Source organism: Pavona decussata, unplaced genomic scaffold, assembly GCF_977016875.1.
Source record: "Pavona decussata unplaced genomic scaffold, jaPavDecu1.1 SCAFFOLD_190, whole genome shotgun sequence".
Lineage (NCBI taxonomy): Eukaryota > Metazoa > Cnidaria > Anthozoa > Scleractinia > Agariciidae > Pavona > Pavona decussata.
In genome coordinates, this window is record NW_028145599.1 from 931,694 (window position 1) to 952,145 (window position 20,452).

At 41.4% G+C, this 20,452-nt stretch overlaps 2 protein-coding genes and 1 pseudogene across 2 annotated transcripts; 1 reads left to right on the forward strand and 2 right to left on the reverse strand.

Moving 5' to 3' along the window:
- The first annotated feature begins 3,637 nt into the window (after nt 1-3,637).
- LOC146462233 (uncharacterized) lies at nt 3,638-7,074 on the forward strand (annotated as a pseudogene).
- Nucleotides 7,075-16,547: 9,473 nt separating this feature from the next.
- Nucleotides 16,548-17,300, reverse strand: LOC146462234 (uncharacterized). The gene has a single exon (XM_085085820.1). The coding sequence runs from the start codon at nt 17,298-17,300 to the stop codon at nt 16,548-16,550; it is 753 nt and encodes a 250-aa protein (XP_084941946.1).
- A 254-nt stretch (nt 17,301-17,554) lies between these two features.
- On the reverse strand, nt 17,555-17,929 carry LOC146462235 (uncharacterized). Its single transcript, XM_085085821.1, has one exon. The coding sequence runs from the start codon at nt 17,927-17,929 to the stop codon at nt 17,555-17,557; it is 375 nt and encodes a 124-aa protein (XP_084941947.1).
- Nucleotides 17,930-20,452: the final 2,523 nt, after the last annotated feature.

Genomic DNA, 20,452 nt, shown 5'->3' on the forward strand with positions numbered 1-20,452 from the left:
TTTCCCAGCACGCCATTCTTTCTCAAGTTAAGCAGCTAAAATTTCCCGTTGGTCCTCTGCACTGCGCAAATTTGAAGGAAGATGTAAGCGGCTAGTACTAACAAACCCGACGCGAAATCCAAACGAAAAATCATCAATCAAAAATTGCTTTAGATGAGGGTCATATTGTTGTAAAAGAGAGCTAAGTGTGGATACTTTTACCGGCGTTACTGGCAAGCTGTTTATTATGTGATGGAGTTGCGATAGCTCTATCCTCGGCTAGTTGGGAATGTTTGAGGCAGAGTGACAAGACATAATGGCATTTAACATTTATGGTCATATCTGCAGCCCGCACAGGGACGTCTGGCGTTGAACGTGAAACACACCCCTCTGACCATTGATTGTTTTCCCCTGAACTGCAGGTTGGGCTTGTCAGTTTCAAAATATCTGGATTTGGCACGAAAAGTGGCCGCGTGACGCCATAACTCCCAATGTACTACTCCCCAAGGGTACTTTTGTGGGTTGCCTTGATGCAGATACTGGAACTGTTCATCGTAATAGTGCCAGTCCCCCCCATCTGTGACGATGTCGTGCACTGTTTTGCAAAATTGCATCAAGTTGGCGTCTCTCTGGGGAATTTTTCGCTGTATGCTGCGACAAATGAGTGGAGAGCCGATACCCACTCGTGAATAGACGTCAATTTCTTTGCATTGCTTACCAGTTCAAATGTAAAATTTGGGGTTTTGGACCCAATTCCGGGGGTGGGAGCAGTGATAGATAATGCAAACTTATCCAGATTAGGGATGTATCTAGAAGAGAGCCAAAGTTGACGAATTCCTCAGCCCAGATCTTATTCTTTACGAGTGCACATAAGCAGCTACCTAAAAGCACACCTATACTAGAAAAAAAAGGCGCACTGGGTAATATCTCACTACCTGACGACTCAACGGCCCCCATTGGAGTATGGGTAATAGATGTCACGTCGTGTTGCACTGCGTCAGCGACCAGATTGAGGGAACTGGAAGAATTCTGGTCCGCAATGGTCGACTGTATCGCTGTTTTCACCGCAGCTACAATAGATGAAACCATTGCATTGGAAAGGCTCTTCGATCCCACGCCAGATGCAGATGCCTCAACGGCCGCTTGAGGTGGAATTTCGACTGGGTCAGGAAAAAATTGTACGTTGACAGTATCATCTGCCGATCCATCCGGCGCGATTTCCTTCCTGGCGGCATGTTGATTAATAAGGCCTATGAAACTTAGCTAGAGTTAATTCAGACATGTTATAGGCAAAGTCGGAATTAGACAACAAGGAAAATCCTGGGGACAGAATGCATTGTACATTAATTCACACATGCAGGATGCCCATTAACCAGCTACAACAATCGTATGTCATCATATGTGATGTGAGAGCGTCAGTCATTGGCCGATCACATCGGTGTCTATAAATACACATGTAAAAGCGTTAATAGCTGCAGTAAATTGGGCACGTCAACGACGGTCATGCGGTAACTAAACTGTTACTTGTCGTTCAGATTACCTTTTGAACAAAGGATACCCAATACCACCTAGCCGTTAAGCAAATTATTTTATGCTTGAGTCTTTCTGCCCTTTAGTTTTCTTTTTAAACTAAGAATGTTAAATAAACGCATTTTTTTAAGACGATCGGTCACTGCGAAGTGTTACTCATGTTATGCTGACAAGGCCAGTCGCACAGGCTAGGTATTGTACCAGTCATGGTCATCACTTGTACCAATCTTACTGTTCATTACTAATAGAATTACGCAATCCTGCATCCTGGTATTGCCCTAGTGCTCACGGTCAGTTGCTTAGTGAAACACGCTGAAATATCAAAATTTAAACTGTCTAGCTGTCGAGTCGCGCCTCTTACTGGATTAATGTATTTATGGCTCCTGGTGTATTGCAATAAATTACTACAGATGGCTTCGTGTCGATATGCCAAACTTGTTGGAGGCGTTTGTGGATGCAGTTCCGATAGTCTTTTAACTTTGTGAAGTGAAACTCATACTCGCTCGAGTAGGTAAGAAACAATGTTCATATATATTTTGTAGTTGCCTGGCCAGATGTACAGACAACTTCTCTGCTCCTACACTTAAAATATATATAGCGGACCTCTTAAGACAAGAGGTATGAGTGTGAGCAAGTAAACCAGTTTTACTCTTTAAGGCATTATGGTCTCCTGTTGGCAATCCAGCACTGATGAGATTTTCTGGGTTGCGGCAGGGCTTTTTCGCATTTACAGGAAGACATTTCCTAGCGAGAACTCTAGCTGGAGCCTGCCTGGCTATCATGGCCATCTTGACCGAATTTTCTTGTTGATGGGAAAGGGTTTTATTAAACTTTCCCATGATTGAAATGCCTTGTTAAGTGTATCTGTCAGTACTTTCCAGATGTCACTCCTTAACCAGGTCTGACACGGACGATTGCACGCCAGTAGAGGATCTATTATGCGTGACCTGAAAAGTTTGGGGTAGCGCTGGGTTAAGGAGGGTGGTGGGTAATGGTGAGGAGACCCTCCCTGAATATGCACACTAAAGCTGACTTTTCTGCCGTTGTTCTATTTTGTTTCATTTTTTGTTTCTTTTTTTTTTTCCTAGTTTCAATCTGCATTTCACGTCTCTGGAAGAATATGTCGCTTAAATTTTAACCGATTTGTTTAATAAAACCTTCAAGGAGGAGGAGGATGGGGGGAGGGTAATTAAAGATATCTGTACTAAGATTCGAAGACAGCCTCCGGGTACCTGGTACCCAAAGTCTGGCTGGGCATCCTCATGATTAGGCTATGGATCGTAGTGTTATGGAACAGCTGACTGATGGATGAAACATTTCCAGTTTTCATGCAGAAGCAAATCTGCCACTCCACCAAAATTCACTATACAACAAAGTTCTTCTCTAAAAGGCTAGAGATTATCACTTGCTTGCAAAGTTGATATGAGTCATTAATTCGCCCTATTTTCCAATTTTAGCCTGGAACGTTCAGTGCGGTAGATTTATTATTGTATTATCTTACAGGTCTGGAGTGTTTGATATCGACAAAACTCATCTTGAACTGACTATTTGTTCGAGGCACTGTGATCTGTTTGGGGTTAGATGGCAATCTAACAAAAAGAACTCTGCTGCTTTGAGTTTATGGTGTTCGCACTTAAGCAGAGAATGCGGTATTGCCCTGTCCTGGTCCGTCACCATTTTATCGTTTTCAATGTTTCAGAAAAAAATAAAATAAAAAGGATGCTTAGAGAGACAGTTACAAAGCATAATGTCAAAGTCAGCCCGATGTAGGTAATTGTGTCACGTGCGCTACAGGAGTAATTGTTGTTTGCCATCCTTCAGACGTATAACTGTGGGGTCCAAGTTACTTGAGAATCCTTTTCTCTTGATAATTGATATTAGTAGAGTCAAACCTCCCGTAAGCAACCAAAATGTCAAGCGTAGGTGGTTTCTTACGATAGGTGGTCTAAATTTTCAACTCATTAGCATAAGGTGATTCCAGAGGTTTAGTAGCCACAAATAACGTTTTTCAACTTTCAGAAAATTATAATGCCAGTATAATTTCAGTATCCAAGGTGATGGTTCGCCTGCGATAAGTTACCCAACACGGCAAATGGGACAAGTCTATTTCAGGACACCTACAATTGTGACATTCGTGTCCCCTGAACTACCCAAGAATGTACATGTGATAATGTTACGATGTTACAGAGGTAAATTGTCCAACTTCTGACAGGGGATAGATATGAGGACTTTTGTCGCATATGTGACAAGTGGTCACTTAGGGGTGGTAAAAAAATTTTTCTTAAAATGGTCGCGGTTGCCTACAAGAGGTGGTCACTTACGAGAGGTTCCAACTATAGTGATTTGACTGGGAATAATTTGGAATTTTGGCTCAAGAGAGGTGGTCGCTTACGAGGGGTGATTGCAAGGGGAAGTTCGACTGTATGAGGGAAAGGCAGCAGTATAACATCGGGCATAGTACGTAACAAATACGTGGGAAGTCTGTGCCTCGCTGTTATAATGTAACTAGGCAACAGTGTTGAATTTGAATGAATGTTCCGTTTACACATCAACTAAATCTGCTAAAATGTTGCAATTATCTCACAGATAACCTCGACTTAGGTGAGAAGTACTTCAAGATATTGAGTTTCCTGTATTTTTCATAAGTTTTTCACAAGTTGTTTGTCAAACATTATTCATCAACTGATATTATGTTGCGTGCATTCCTAGGCTTCGCAATTTAAAATGAACATTACATAAAACTACAAAAATGGTCATTTTATCTTGATATTGATTTACAGACGAAAACTGACATCGCACATCATTTAATGCACCATCTAACAGTTTTTGGATACCCTTTTGCGATAGTGGGAAGTGCTTGCACCGTGGAAGGTCAAAACTAACTAGCTTGAGCACTTTGGTTTGAAGACTGCAGGCGCTCGCAGAATTTGTCATTTCATTTATCCAGGCTAGTTTCTCGATAAAAGCTAAGACAAATGATACTTTTAGTTGGAATAATAGCTTCGATAGGGAAACCCATGTATTACACAAGTTTTCGAGAAATGTTTGTCAGTTTATATAACCTGATATGTGGTTGTGGAATTGTGTAAACAAATCAAAATGAAACCGCTACACTTACAATTGGTAACAAAAATGGTTGTTTCGCACTGGTATTGACTTTCATGTTGGATATAATATATCGCTCGGATATAATATAATATATTGCTCTGTCAGAGCTTCGACCTAACTCCAATGTTCGCCAAGGTCGACAAAGCAAGGCGCTCTAAATGGAAGCAGTCTTCGGAAACCTTTACAAGGAATGTCATCTCTGAGGAACGAAATGGAAAGATCAAACAGAGTGCATATCTAAAACGCGAGATCAATTCTATCTATAATGAGATTCGCCAGAGCTGTAGCTTGCTTCGCTACACTTGTGTTCTACGCACAATGGTAAGCCTTAGGAAGTAGCACCATCAGGAAGTTATGAACACTCACACAAAGAAGATCGCACGGTTGCTCAACATCGAAATGGACGTTGACGAACATATTTTAAACCTGTCATCCTACAACCCCTCCTTTTTCCAGAAACTGGTTCTTTGCCGCAGATTGAAATTTGCTATTCCTCAACGTGTCTCTCCCATAGATATGAAAGCAAGCTTTGAAAAAGCTTATTGGAGCCTTGAACCCCACCTCAATAGTGATAATTTAAAAGAAATATCTGCGGCAACATTCCGTTCCATTGCGCTCCATTACATTGAGCGCAAGAGTCCGAAACCTTCAAAGACACTGCTGAGAGCTATCGATGAGTTAAAACGACGCGACGACATCGTTATCACGAAACCCGACAAAGGGTCTGGTGTTGTGGTCTTGGACAAAACCGAATACTTACGATTACTATCTGAAGCCTCAATCAATGATACAAGCAAGTTCTGTGCCGTTCTTCTGGAGAAACCCAAGACCAGGGGCAGACCACCCAAATATTATCACCCTCTACTACAAAAGGAGAAGACCCTAGATTCCATTGTTCGTAGAATCCTGCCGAAGACCATCGCAGACTCCGTGAGCCCTACAGGTTCCAGATTGGCACATTTATATGGGTTGCCAATAACCCACAAAGAAAAATTGGCTATGAGGCCTATATTATCAGCGACCGACACATACAATTATCCCCTTGCAAAATGGCTCGACGAGAAATTGAAGCCCTTGTTGCTTAATCAGTATACAGTTACTGATACTTTTGATTTCACAAATGAAAATAACTAGTTGAAGATCAACAATGGGGAAATCTTGGTTTCGTATGATGTCTCCTCGTTATTCACAAATGTGCCTTTGGACGAAACAATAGAGATCCTGGACAACAGAGCCTTTACAAACAATTGGTTCAATACAACGCACAATCTTGACTTTACCAGAACGGATCTTCTCGATCTCCTAAGCGTAGCCACCAAAGGCCAACTTTTTCAGTTCGACGGGGCTCTTTACGAACAGACAGATGGCGTTGCTAGGGGTCCCCTGTCGGGCCCTTATTAGCCAACGTCTTCATGTCATCCATCGAAGATACCCTTGAGCGGCAAGGAAAACTTCCATCCTTTTACCGTCGATATTTCGATGATACGCTCACTGTAATGCCTGATTTAGCAACAGCAACTACTTTCCTGCATACCCTCAACAGTGCCCACACTTCAGTCAAATTCACAATGGAGGTGGAAAAGAACGGCAAGCTACCTTTCCTTGGCACTGAGCTACTCAACCATGCACCGCGGATTGAAACCGAGATTTATGTGAAACGAACAAACACAGGTCTATTATTACACTATCAAAGCCATGTAGACAATCGCTACAAACGGAGCTTACTGACAACAATGCTTGATCGCGCACACCGATTATCTTCCTCCTGGGCCTATTTCTCTGAAGAGGGTGATCGCCTAAAGAACGTTTTCGCACACCTTAAATACCCTAAACGCTTGATAAATTCGACCATTAACACCTTCCTACACTCAAGAATAGTTGACCAGCAGCCCCCACAGACGCCGAAAGAACCAAGAGCCGTTGTTCGTGTAGTCATACCGTTTAAAGACCAGGAATCGGCAAATTATGTTAAACAAGAACTTAAGGATCATAGCATAAAGGTGCAGACAACTGTCCAGCCAGTATTCGTTAGCCGCAAAGTTGAGCAAGATCTAAAAGTACGCAAAACGAAGCCACTGATCGTCAACCAACAATGCGTCGTTTATCATTTTCCATGTGACCTGTGTGATGCGGGTTATGTAGGCTATACGCGCGGACACTAACACACACATGTGGATGGACATAAACAAAAAGCATCTTCAGTGTATAAACACTACCACGAACAACATGGCGAAGTCCCGAAAGACCTACTGAGGCGTTTTAGCATTCTGAAAAAGTGTAGAAATAAGTTCGATTGTTTGGTTAACAAAATGCTTTTCATCAGAGATCTAAAACCCACTCTGAACGTGCAAAACTACTCTATTCGCGCAAAAGTATTTACTTAATTAGCCTTAAACACTCTATGCTAATTTATTGTTACACCTTGCCGCAGACTCTGTAATTTTTTACTTCTCCTTGACAATGGCGTCATGAAGACACCGAAACGTCGGTTTATATCATTAATCTTTGCATGTCTCTAAAAGACTTTTTACATACATTTAAAACAGAGTTGAACTTTTTTATGTAAATTAACCGTGATAATACTCGCAACATGGCGGGTCAAAATGCCAATCAATTAGCGTGAGTCTCTTGTTTTTAACGCGCTCTCACAGTTTGCTGTTTCATTTACCCAAACTACATTTTCGGTAAAAGCTAAGATAAAATGATACTTTTGGCGGTAATAATAGTTTTGATAGGTAAATCAATGTACCAGATCGATTTTTTTGCCTACGAATCTGGCCAAAATTAAACGTCACGCAATACTTCCGCGAGGCATAATTTTGGAAATTCCATAAGAAATTCAGGATCAATATTCATTAAGACCAAACAGCTCTAAATCGCCATTAAAGGATGATATTTTAATGGCATGCATCAGTTTTTCCTGGTACGGTTTCCATTTTGGTTTGCTAAACTTCAATAAAAGTGTAATTTCAGGACCAATTTCGCGCGCTGTGAGAGGAAATTACTAAACCTCGTCTCGAGAAGAAAATAAAAATCCAAACAACTTCAAAGTTCAATTTTTGTACATGTTAGCAACGCCCTTTATTATGACAAATCTTGCATGGGTATAGTTGATATTTACAGCAAGCCGCTCTTAAAATGCAATAATAGCACATGGGCAGAACAGAGGAAGACACCAAAAGCCTACTAAACGCAACTCCTTGGCGAAGGCTATAAATTTGCTAAAATTAAAACTGGTCGGGGAAAAAATTTCTTAGGTTGTTATGCGTTATAAAAAATGCATTACTGCCCCCTTTACACTCCTGTACAGTTTATGCTGCCTTTTTGTATTTAAGTGGAGACCATTGTATGACAAGTATGAACTGGAAGCCCGCCAAAATCCCTGATGCGACCAATATATGGCAAAGGGGAGCGGTTCTAAGACCGCATGAAGGTACTGCGCCAGGATTTGTACATTTGCATTGCAAGTCCCATCTGGGTGCTTTTTAGCCGTTTGACCGACACAAATTAAGCGAACCCCGTACTCGGTAAACAGACCAAATCCTCGATGGCAGAGCCAACAGATGCCGGAGAAGACTGACGGCGTGTGAGGTCCTTAGTACCGACTTGTAAAAATACAACATCAGGTTTAAAACGTTCTACTTCGGTTAAGTCAAACCGCCTAACCTTATCGATTGTGCAACCCCCCACGTCATGCCAAAGAATTGTAACCGAGGTATTAATGTTTAGAGTAAGGTTATATGTGGGACTATTCTTAATAATAAAGTCCCGGAACCTACGTATAAAGGAGTGACCCAAAATCAGAACCCTTGACTGTTCCATACCGCGAAAAGAACTTGCCTGAAAATTTGAACAGATAGCTTGCCACATGATGGTGTAGAGGTAGAAAGGGGCGCTCCTATTTGCGCAACATACTGTAAAGAAATCCTCGATCACTTGCTCCCTAGTACCCAGTTCCGGCAGCCAGTGCCTGATAACAACAGGTATCCCAATGCAAAAATGTAATTATGTTTGGGACATAATTTTTGTATTTAGCATTTAAGAAGACTGTCTATTACAGTCTGTGTTACTGTTTTACTGTCAAACAGGTACAAATAACCAGAGAAGCTCCTACGAGACGCAAGGAAAGTAACAAATCAGGAAGTGAACCAGCACACAAAAAGAAGAAATTTCCTTAAAAAGTAGTTTCACTTGCAAGGCTGGCTGTTATTCGTGGAAGCTCATTTCTTTTAGTAGTAGTAGTTGTAGTAGTAGTAGTTGTAGTAGTAGTAGTAGTAGTAGTAGTAGTAGTAGTAGTAGTAATTGCTTTATTTGCATGACCACAAGATTTACAGTATTGCAAAAGCTTATATAATCTAATTACTAACAAAAACAGTGTAAAGTATCATAACAATATATAATTAATTCTAAGTTACATCATCAATATCCAATAATAGCCTGTCACGTATAATCATACATGAAGAAATAAACTTCATAACCAGTTTGTTTACATTATAGTCTTTAGAGTTCATCAGTAGTTTCACAATGTCTGATGTCGATTTCGTTTGAATATCAGGTATCATTTTACTTATGTCTTCATAGAATGTCTGCCTCTGTAAAGAGTAGCAACTACATTGAAACAAGAAATGAGTTTCATTTTCCACTTGATTTGATTGACACAACTGACATAATCTTAACTCTCTAGGGAGATGATCTTTCTGATATCTACCAGCTTCAATTCTGAGTTTGTGGTTACTTAATTTAAACTTAACTAGGTTTCGTCTATCAGGAAAATTTCTTAAATGAGTTAAATAATTAGACGAAGAGTATTCATTCGTGAAAATCTTATAGAACTCTAACTTTTTTGAGTGTTCAAGATTGTGTTGCCAGAAACGTAGATACTTGTTTTTCATATTAGTTTCAATTTGCCTTATTGTCTCATTGCTAAAATTTTCAGGATTTAGATCAGATGGATAGTATTTTTCTAACATGCCCATAAATTTGGAGTAAAAACCGGAATTATTAATGGAGTGTAAATGTTTTGACATCAGAAAAGATTGCTTAACGATAAAGTCATTCTCCTTATTGTTTAGGTAAACAAAGTATTTCATAATTTTTTGGTTTATTGCAATAAGTAATGGATATCGCCCTAACTCAGCCCTACATGCTAGGTTAGAGGCTAGTAGTAGTAGTAGCAGTAGTAGTAGTAGTTCAGGCAAACGCTCTCCAGGACAATTTCAGTCGGATCTTAGGTAGTGGGGCCATTATCTGCTTTGCGGCCTTTGCTTTCCTTCGTTGGCATTCGCAGCATTCTCTTTTCACCTCACGAATCTCATATCTTGCCTGCATGATCCAAAATTGAGCCGACATCAATGACAGCGTGTGATTGGTTTCTAATGAGTGGTTGCTTCCCTTATGAAAAGATTTCATAATCATCCTCGTCACCGAATTCTTCCTTGGCAGAATGACAGGGAACCTTGCATTAAATGGCAAATAGTCAGTATAGCGTAGTCTGCCATCTGATGGAAGTAGGCCATCTTCGTCCAGGACTGGCTTCAAACTCAATAGCTTGAAAGAGCCTTCTGTTCTACCAGTGCCTTGTAATCTTCATGAAATGCTTCCTTGATGATTTCGATTTCCGCATGTGCGATTTCTTGGCAACCCAGCTTCCCATAACTTCTCTCATTGATATGTATCCTGCAGTTGTTCACAAATCGCCCAACCCATGCTCTAACTCTCACTAGTTTTCTCCAACTTGAAAATCGGCTGGGCTGTAAAGGGGAAGGTGTCTCTGGCATCAGAGCAAACAGGGTTGATTCTTGCACTGGCTCTCCAGACGTCTTCATTTTCTTCCCCACTTCCATTGTTACTTCGGGACTTGGATCAGTCTTTGTCTTTGGCCACGTTTCTTGGTCCTTGCTCAGAAAGGTCGGTCCCCGCCACCACATCTCACTTGGTTTCAATTCAGCAACTGCGGCTCCTCTAGTCAGAAGATCAGCTGGATTCTCTCGGGTGCTCACATAGTGCAACTGACTAGGATTATTTGAATCATGTATCTCCCCAATCCGATTTGCCACAAATGGCTTAAAGCTCCGGCTGCGACCTTGTATCCACCACAAGACTTTAATGCTGTCACTCTAAAATGTCAGTTGGTTCCTGTCAAACTTGAGTACCCTTGCTATAGACAGGGCCAATCTCAATCCCAAGATGGCTCCCATTAGTTCAAGCCTAGTGTGGCAACCGCTTTTCTTTCGAAGAAGGGCGCGCGGAAACGACGATTACAAAGGCCAAAAGTCTAACATAATCCGTATTGGTCCTGTTTATTTTAAGTCACTAACTGAGATCAGGCGATCACCGAAAGGCAGAAAATCAACAAACATACATACAGCTTGAGGTAGTCCTACTGTTGAACCGCATACAAGACCGTCAAAGACTGTAAGGCTACTAATCTGCACGGGTTGCGTGAGAAATTACTGTCGCTTCGAGCGAAGCTCAAACCAAGTCAAGACGTTCAGCGACGTCTCAGCTCCACGTGGAGCTTTAACAGTCCCGTATGAAAAGACGTCATGACATGTGATGTGTCTCGTTGCGTAACGCAATGCCTAAACGGTTGAGAGGCCGTTACATGGCTCCCCCAGACATGGTAAAATGTATGAAATTACAGTAAACAAATATGAATAAAACTAAATGTTCTCAGAGTTCACTAAGTAAAGGTCTCTCTTCCTGAGAATTGTTCTGGCTCCCCGACGGGGTCGTACTCTGGTCATTAAGGTCTACTCAAGATCAACCGTTACTTCTATCTTCATCTTGTCGGTAAATCAAGATCAACTTGTGAATAGGTCTGTCAAATACCTTTCTGGTACCAGATCGAGTAACAAGCAGACGGACTTTACGAACCAGGCCATTATCGCTGGGCAAAACTCCGGTAACTTTCGCAAGTGGCCACTGGTTTCTGGGGCATGTTTTGTCACGGATCAGGACGACATCACCAACTTGACTGTTAGGGCTGGTTTCGTTCCATGTCTGGCGTTTTTGCTGCAGCATGCAATATTCTCGTTGCCAGCGACCCCAAAACTGTTCCGTCAGGTACTGCACTCTGTGCCACCGTTTCTTCGTGTAAAGATCTGGCCGCGAGAAGTTTCCTGGAGGTGGTAACACTACTTTAGCTTTAAAGGTGAGCAGGTGGTTCGGTGTGATTGGTTCAGGCGCATCTGGATCTGACAAATTGTCGATCGTAAGTGGGCGACTATTTACGATGTTTTCTGCTTCTGTGAACAGAGTTCGTAGAGCTTCATCATCTAATTGGTGGGCGTGGTCTTGCAAAAGGCTTGAGAGAACTGCGCGTACGGTGCGAATAAGTCGCTCCCATATGCCGCACATATGGGATGCAGTTGGCACGTTCATTCTGAACTCGATCAGATTGCAATCTTGTGTCAGGAGAAAGTTCTTGGTTGCATCAGTATTGACTTCTTTCAAAGCAGCACTGAGCTCGTTTTTGCCTCCCACAAACTTTGTTCCTCTGTCGCATCTCAGTTCCCTAACTTTGCCTCTTCGATTGATGAAGCGTCTGAGAGCATTGATAAATGAATCTGTTTCCATTGTGTTTAACGTTTCCAAATGAATGGCTCGAGATGATAGGCATGTAAAGATTATACCCCAACGCTTTAGTTCTTTTCGACCCTCTTTGATGTACCAAGGGCCGAAAACATCCATGCCTGTATACGTGAAAGGCGGGGCAGGAGTAAGCCGTTCTTCAGGAAGGTTAGCCATCTTTTGGACTTGAGCAGATCCGCGTAACTTGCGGCAAGTAACACATCTCTGAAGCAGATATGAGATAGAAGAACGACCATTGATTATCCAGTAACCGGCTTGGCGAAGTGCATTGTGGGTCATTCCACGGCCCTGGTGGTGCTGGTCTCTGCTGTGGTAGTATCTGATAAGGAGCCCTGTGATATGACTCTTTTTAGGGACGATAATTGGATGTTTCACTTCAAAGGCTAAGGCAGCTTTCTTGAGTCGACCCCCCACTCTGAGTAATACTTTTTGGTCAAGAAAGGGATCCAGTGTGAAAAGTGAGCTTGTCTGTTTCAACTTTTCGTTTCTGACGCGGGCGCTGTTGCGGTTCTGGAACATGTGGTCACCCTCATTTAGCTTTTGGAGAACCAGGATCTCTTTCTCGAAGTAACGTAACTGCACTGACTTGAGAATAACTTCTTCTGCTAAGTGCATTTCTTCCACCGTTGGCGGGCCAGCTACTGGTCGTTTATTGCACTGCTTGTTAGGTCGAATCTTTTCAATCATTCTCTGGATAGAGACGATGCTTCTTTTCAGGCGGTCGAGCGCTGAAGAATGGTTGAAGCGTTCTAGTTCTAGAACTTTGGGGAAGAGTTTGTCTTCTTTCCACTTGGTAACTTCGTGGTTCGCAATGATTTCAATTTCAATTTATTCAATTTCAATTTATTAAAGCACATTTTTCACGAAGGTAAGGCAAGAATGCACTAGCCCACAAATAGCATAGGCTAATCTAGGCGGGTAGTGCAGTTGATTAGTATATATTTACAGAATATAATTTAAAGATATACCAATAATTAATGTGTAATAAGTTAAGTAAAAAATAATGACTGTCTAAATTAAAATTAAGAAAGTTTCATATTAGCTAATCATACCACTGATATTTGAAGTTTTTAATCAGAGTGCTGACGTCAACATAAATATCCTCTTGATCAAGAAGTTTTAGTAATCTGGTCTGAAGGCATTTCTTAAAGGAGGCTTTAGTTTTTGCACGGAAAGATTCCGGTAATTCATTCCAGATTTTACAACCAAATCTCGAAAATGAGTGGCTCAGTTGTGTCAGCTTTGAGCATTTTATATGAAATTTGCCCGTGGATGCAGACCTGGTTCTATACGAGTGCACAGAATCTACTCGATCAAAAAGATTTATTAGGTTCAGGGGAGCACATTGGTTATTGATATCATGCATAAGACTGGCTATAGATAATATATAGAAATATGAAATAAAGCATGTCAACTGGAAGGATATTAGAACATACGAATAACAGGATGGCATGCTCTCTGTTATTGCGGAAATAAATTAGACGTAAGGCTCTTTTTTGGAGGATTAAGATTTTCTCCAGATTTGATTTTGAAGTTTGGCCCCATACTGAAAGACCCTAAGAAACGTAAGGATGGATTAGAGAACGGTAAATATGAAGAAGAATAGAAGTGGGTAGAACGTATCTCAACCGTGATATAATACCAATTGTTTTACTTATCTTAAGCGAAATATAATTAATGTGATATTGCCAAGAGAGGTTGCTGTCGATCAACACACCCAGATACTTAACACAATCTTTTTGTTCAAGGTGTTCGAACACATTGTGTTCGCAGTCGAATACTTTTATGTGAAGGCGATTTGCTGTCGCTCTTTGGCGAGGGTGAAATAATACGTAATTAGATTTTTTAGTATTTAAAGTCAACTTGTTAGCTAGTAACCAATCACAAACATTTTCCAATTCTTTGTTTATTATAAGCTCGAGGGTCTTTAAGCATTTGTCAGCAAATAGCAGATTCGTGTCATCAGCGAATAAAAAGAAATCTAGTTTACTAGATGAAGCTTGAATGTCGTTAACATATAGAAGGAATAGTAACGGTCCTAAAATTGACCCCTGAGGAACGCCACATAATACATTTTCTTTCTCCGACACCACAGAACCGATTTGAGTTGATTGAGACCTACATGATAGATATGATTGAAACCAATCATTGACAATGCCTCGTACACCGTAGTGGTTGAGTTTATGCAGTAATATTCCATGATCAACAGTATCGAAAGCCTTTTGCAGATCAATAAATATGCCACATGAAAAAAGTTTATTATCCATGTTTGTTTGAATTTTGTTAATTATATTTAATAGTGCATGTTCGGTGGAATGATATTCGCGAAAGCCGTATTGTGATGTGGATAATATATTGTGGTTTGCAATAAATTTTTTAATTCTGTTGAACATTAGTTTCTCGAACACTTTATTAATATTAGATAGAAGTGAAATAGGGCGATAATTTCCACATTCAAGTTTGTCGCTGGTTTTATAAACGGGGATTACTTTTGCATATTTTAGTTTATTGGGAAAAGTTCCTGATTCAACCGATAAATTCATAATCGGTTGGGCTATGATAATATGTGGCTAGCGCATTTCAATATTCGAACTGGGAATGAGTATAATCCGTGAGCTTTATTGTATGATAAGGAAACGATCTCATTACTAACTTCTGCAGGTATAATTGGATCGAAGAAGAAAGAGTTTGAATTTGCGGGCGACAGCCCTTGGAGGTATGTACGAAAATTAAGTTTTGAATGTGGCGTCCCCGAGGCCAGTTTATGGCCCACGGTAGCAAAGTGTTTGTTAAGCACATTCGATATATCCTGTGCGTCAGAAATCACTCTCTTGTTGTTCGGTGCTCTTATTGAGGTAATTGTCTGTTTCGGTTTCTTCCTGCGGCCAATAAAATCATTTATCCCTTTCCGTGTTTTCTTAGTGTTGTGTAAGTTTTGCGAGAAAAAGTTATGAAAATAAAGCTTTTTGCTTAATCTAGTTAAAGTTGAAATTTTATTGCGATAGAGTTTATATTTTTGGTTTTCTCCCGAGGGATAGAATTGGTTTTTTAGACTTATAGATCTCCTGATGCCTTTTGTGATCCAAGGTTTCAGTTGCTGTTTGGCTTTACGCCTTGAGGTAATTTTCGTAGGAGCGTGTTTATTTAACACCCTGAGAGTTTTGTGGAAAAAAGTGGAGAATGATTTGTTTATATCGCGATTCGAGTGGCCTTTACTGTCCCAATCAATTTGCTCCAGGTCATTTAGGAAAGAATCGTCAGAAAAGGAAGAAAAATCGCGATATTCACGACAGATGGCTGTAAGTGAAAATTGCAGTTTATAAGCAGGCGAGAGGCAGAACTGGGAAAAATGATCACTGATGTCTGACACAACATTACCACTTAAGACGGAATCGAGATCATCAACTTGACTGGCAAGGATATTATCGATTAGTGTGGCAGAGCTGCTATGGAGCCTTGTTGGTTTATCGATAACTGGGGTTAGAGCATAACTTTGGAGTAAAAGTAGGAAGTCGTTGGCATATCTACAAGTTTCGAAATTGAGGAGATTTATGTTGAAGTCGCCGAGAATGTAAATAGGTTTGGAGGAGGAGCTATATTTCTCTAGACACGAGTCAAGGTAGTTTTGAAAATCCTCAGGAGAGTTATGCTGCCTATACAAAATAGCGCAGATGACATTTGTCTTTTTGGGAAATTGAAGTTCTATCCACAGTCCTTGAAAAGAGACATTCGAAGTTTTTTCAATTACCTTATAGCTAATTCCTTCCTTTATGTACATACCAACACCTCCGGCAGAGAGAGGTGTTGGGACATATTCAAAAGAATAACCTGGTATATCAGGATTAAAGGTGAGAAAATTAGCATCAGCATTGGTAATCCGTGTTTCTGAGAGGCCTATTACGCTAAAATTAAAGTTTAATTGATGAAGTAAATGATCCTGGAAATTTTCAATGTTTCTTTTTAGACTCCTAATGTTCTGATGTATAAAGGATAAAGACGAGTCCGATACGGACCTCTTTATCTCGGAAAATTTGTACGGGGAGTAATAATTAGATCGAAATTGTTTGTGTGCAAAATTCTCATCAGGATTTATGTCTTCATTGATGTTTAGGTTAAAGAGATCTAAATCGTAAAGACTAGGTAATTTGTCTAGAAGTTGTTTTGTGGGTAAATCGTTAGCCAAACTATTATTAAATTGACCATGGACGGTAGGTAGACATGAAGTTACATTATAATATGGTAGTTCTTTAAGATCATTTCTGCGTTGGCGAGAAGTTTGAATGTTTGTTATTACAGTGATGAGGCTTAGAATAAGATTAAGAGTTGTGGTAACAAACTTATCTCTGATGTCGGCTGGTGAGAACTTCCAGGTCGCTCATGGATTTTAGTTTAATGACACGGGAGTCGGAGGATTTATTAATGAGAGCCGTTGCTTGGCGTTTCTTTACCTCTGGGTCTTCAGGATTCAAATCAGGAGCTGGGTCATGGTTCACCACCGACACTTGATTCTTCCAGAAGAAGTCGGGACCTTTGAACCACAGTTCATTTTCCGAGAGTTGTTTGGCAGTTATGCCTCTTGAGGCAATATCAGCGGGGTTGTCAGAGCTGGAGACGTAAAGCCATTGTGTTGGATCTGAGCTGTCACGGATTTGCTGCACGCGGTTTGAGACATGCGTATGGTAGCGTCTTGCTTCGTTGCGTATATAACCCAGAACGACGGAGGAGTCAGTATAAAACACCTTCACTAGATCGAAGTACTTCAAATCTCTGCTAAGCATTGACGCCACATTGACTGAAATCACGGCTGCAGTGAGTTCACGACGTGGAATTGAAATAGACTTTAGCGGTGCTACTCTGGCTTTACCCATAAGGAGGCTGACATGTACTTGATTAGCATTGTTTACAAGGCGCAAATAGGTTACTAGACCCAGGCTTAAGTCACTGGCGTCGGAGAAGCTATGCAGTTCTGTGGTGACCGGTTCACCAAAATCGCAGGGTTTGACACATCTTGGGATCTTGATATTCTCTAGAAGGGGTAACTGATCTCCACTTTTCCCATCGTGAATGAATGTGGTCTGGTACAGGATCATCCCAATCGATGCCGTCACGGCACAGTTCCTGGAGTAACTGTTTCCCCACTAAAATCACTGGCGCCACAATGCCTAACGGATCGTATACTGAGCTTACGGTTGATAGAATCCCTCGGCAAGTGAGAGGTTTGTCTTTAAGCTGAATACAGAATCCAATGATGTCAGACTCTATGCACCAGTAGGTACCCAGTGAGCGTAGGACTGGCAGAATATCATGCCGGAGATCCAGATCCTTAAGGTCTTTCAAGCGATCTTCAACAGGTAGAGCTTTCCAACACTGTCTTACTATTACTTGCAAACTTGTGTAAGCGCACATTGACGGTTGCACACATGGCTTGAGTTTTCTCGATAACTTTGATGGCGGTTTCAGGCGTGTCAAAAGACTTTAGTCCATCGTCCACATAGAAATCATCTCGTAGGAAATTCGCTGCTTCCGGACCAAACTCTTGTCGCCCAGCTTCAGCTGTCATTCTTAGACCAAAGTTGGCAACGCCCGGCGAAGAGACAGCCCCAAATAGATGGACATTCATGCGATACTCAATGATTTGGCCGTCCAGGTTGTTATCCTTGAACCACAGGAATCTCAGATAGTCTCTGTGTTCAGGGTTTACGTAGAAACCATGGAACATCTTTTCTATGTGGCATGTCACTGCTCTTCTTCTTTCCAAAATCGTGACAGTACACTAATGAGAGCATTCATCATGTCAGGTCCTTGCAGGAGGAGTTTATTGAGAGACTGATTGTCGAAGACAGCACTGCAATCGAAGAGTATCCGAATCTGGTCAGGTTTCTTCGGATGGTAGATGTCAAAATGCAGAAGAAACCAGACTTTGCCTGCTTCGGTCTTAAGTTCCTCTGATGGGACGGCACTGGCGTGATTTCTGTTGAAGAGGTTTTGCATAAATTCGGTGTAGTGGTTCCATACTTTTCCATTTCTTAGGAACTTTCTCTTGATGCCTAGTAATCTCTTCAAACATTGTTCACGATTATTTGGCAGAGAAACAGTATATGTTTTAAAAGGCAACAGCATCTCCCAATTTCCCAAATCATTTTTGTGTATGCCAGTGGTAAGGATTTCACTGAAGCGCTTGTCTTCTACGATTTCACCTTTCTCAGTGCCTGGGATGTTTCAGGCATGATAGAGTTCACTATAATCCAACTGCATCATCTCTCTTATTTGCTGAGGCGAGGTAACGTCTTTAAGGTGCTGTCTTGTGGCGAAGGACACTATGGACTCTTCTTTGAAACGGTTGCTTGTTGGCACAGTGAAAACATTCTGAGGGTATTCACTTTGTACTGTGATGCGGTTTACTGAGGCACAGTTCAATGTTTCTTCTTCTTTGTCGATGCAAACTGGACCAATGATCGTCCAGCCGAACTTGTATTCTTCAGCCCAAGGTTCGTTATTGCTGCCATAAATAATGCGCAGTGGCTTGAATGGTGAAGGAATGTTACGGCCAATTAATAAGCCTATCTCCACATTGGGACGGTAATGAATGCGACAGGCAATTTCTTCCAAATGCTTTCAAGATCTGGCTATTTCTGGTGTCGCAATGTCTCTTTGACTAGCCGGAATATTCTCTTGTGAATAAGCAAAAGGAATCTTGATGGACTTGTGACGATTTTCGGTGTCTTGGATTCGTAGACCATTGACTTTCTTGGTGCGGACACTGTTCAAGTCTGTGATCGTATTGATTTCAAGATTCACTTCTTGGCCTTCGACCTTAAGCTTCTCGAGAAGGGGTTCAGTGATGAAGACATCTGTTGACTGATCGTCCAGCACTGCATAGGTGGGTACCTTTGCTGAGGGATTGTCTTGGTGGAAGACTTCAATCAGGACTATTCGAGCACAGGATCGCGCTGGCCGTCCTTGCCCGCAAACTTGAGAACAGGCGGAGTTAGTTTGACTGGTGTCCTTTTTCTTATGTCTGGTCGGGTCATGCAGTATAGTGGCGTGCATCTGATTGCAAATCTTACATTCCAACTTGTCTCTTTTGCAGTCCTTCGAGACATGTTCATTAGAGCTGAAACATTTTAGGCAGATCCTGTTTTTCAACAAGAAATCTTTGCGCTCCTCATAGCTCAGTTTCTGTTGTTTACAGTCATTCATAGCATGAGATTTCATCTTGTGATAGAAGCAATAAGTGTTAAGTTCCGCAGGGGTGCTAGGGTCTGGTTTCTGAGCTTCAGTTGTAAAAACATTCGATGTTTGGTTTAACTCAACTGGAGAGGTTACTTCACTATCAAGTTCTGTGCCACGGGTGCTGGTTAAAGCACTGCCTGCAGATCGTTTACGAGGTGTATGGTTGGAGTTCTTAGAGCGGTCTGACTGTGTTGAGCTGCTCGCTCCCTAAGTGAGAGTGATCTGAGGAATGTTTGTCCGTTCAGCATCATATCGTACTTCCTGCACAAAGTCTTTAAAGGAGGGGAAAGCATCTTTGCCATGGCTTTTCTGAAGCTTTAGCACCTTGTCTGACCGCTTGTTCTTGAACCAAGCAGGAAGTTTTTCAGCAAGGCTTTGGATCTGTGACGGGTAATTGAGAACTCCTAGGCCGCTCATGTGCTGACTTGCAATCTGAACTTGGTACAGAAAGTCACTAAATTCCTCTAAAGCAGCAGCGTCATATGGAGGAATCTTTGGCCAGTTCGCCAATCTTTTATCAAAACTGGTACTAATAATCGCAGGATGACCAAACCGTTCCTTGAGAATTGTACGTGCTGCTTGTATACGCTGTCTGGGTCTTGAACAAGGTACTGCAGTTGTTCGATAACCCTTTTGGCTTTACCATCCAGATATTGGTATAATAAGTGCAGTTTCTGCTGGGCTGTGATAGGTATTGAATCGATTAAGCTGTCGAACGCGTTCTCCCACAGGAAGAACTTTGTTTGGTCTTGCTCATCTCCCTTAAACACATCCGGTTTAGCCTGCGGTAGACGTTGTAGCTGTGTCAATCTGGTTAAAGTGTCACTGAAATCTATCAGGTAATCTTGTGGTGGAAGGGTTTGAACTGGATTGGGTGATGGAATAAAATCTGGTGGATTTCCACAAAAGCCTCTTGAAGATGTGAGACCTGGTCTGTCCGTGTGGGGCGTGGCAAAGGTTGTTGCGACATTAGATCCAAAGCTAGCTCTCGTGTTTGTACTGGTATAGA

What these genes read in the sequence shown, in the direction of transcription:
- LOC146462235 (XM_085085821.1), bottom strand. Translation starts at nt 17,929, where the DNA reads ATGTTCCATGGTTTCTACGTAAACCCTGAACACAGAGACTATCTGAGA.
- LOC146462234 (XM_085085820.1), bottom strand. Translation starts at nt 17,300, where the DNA reads ATGATCCTGTACCAGACCACATTCATTCACGATGGGAAAAGTGGAGAT.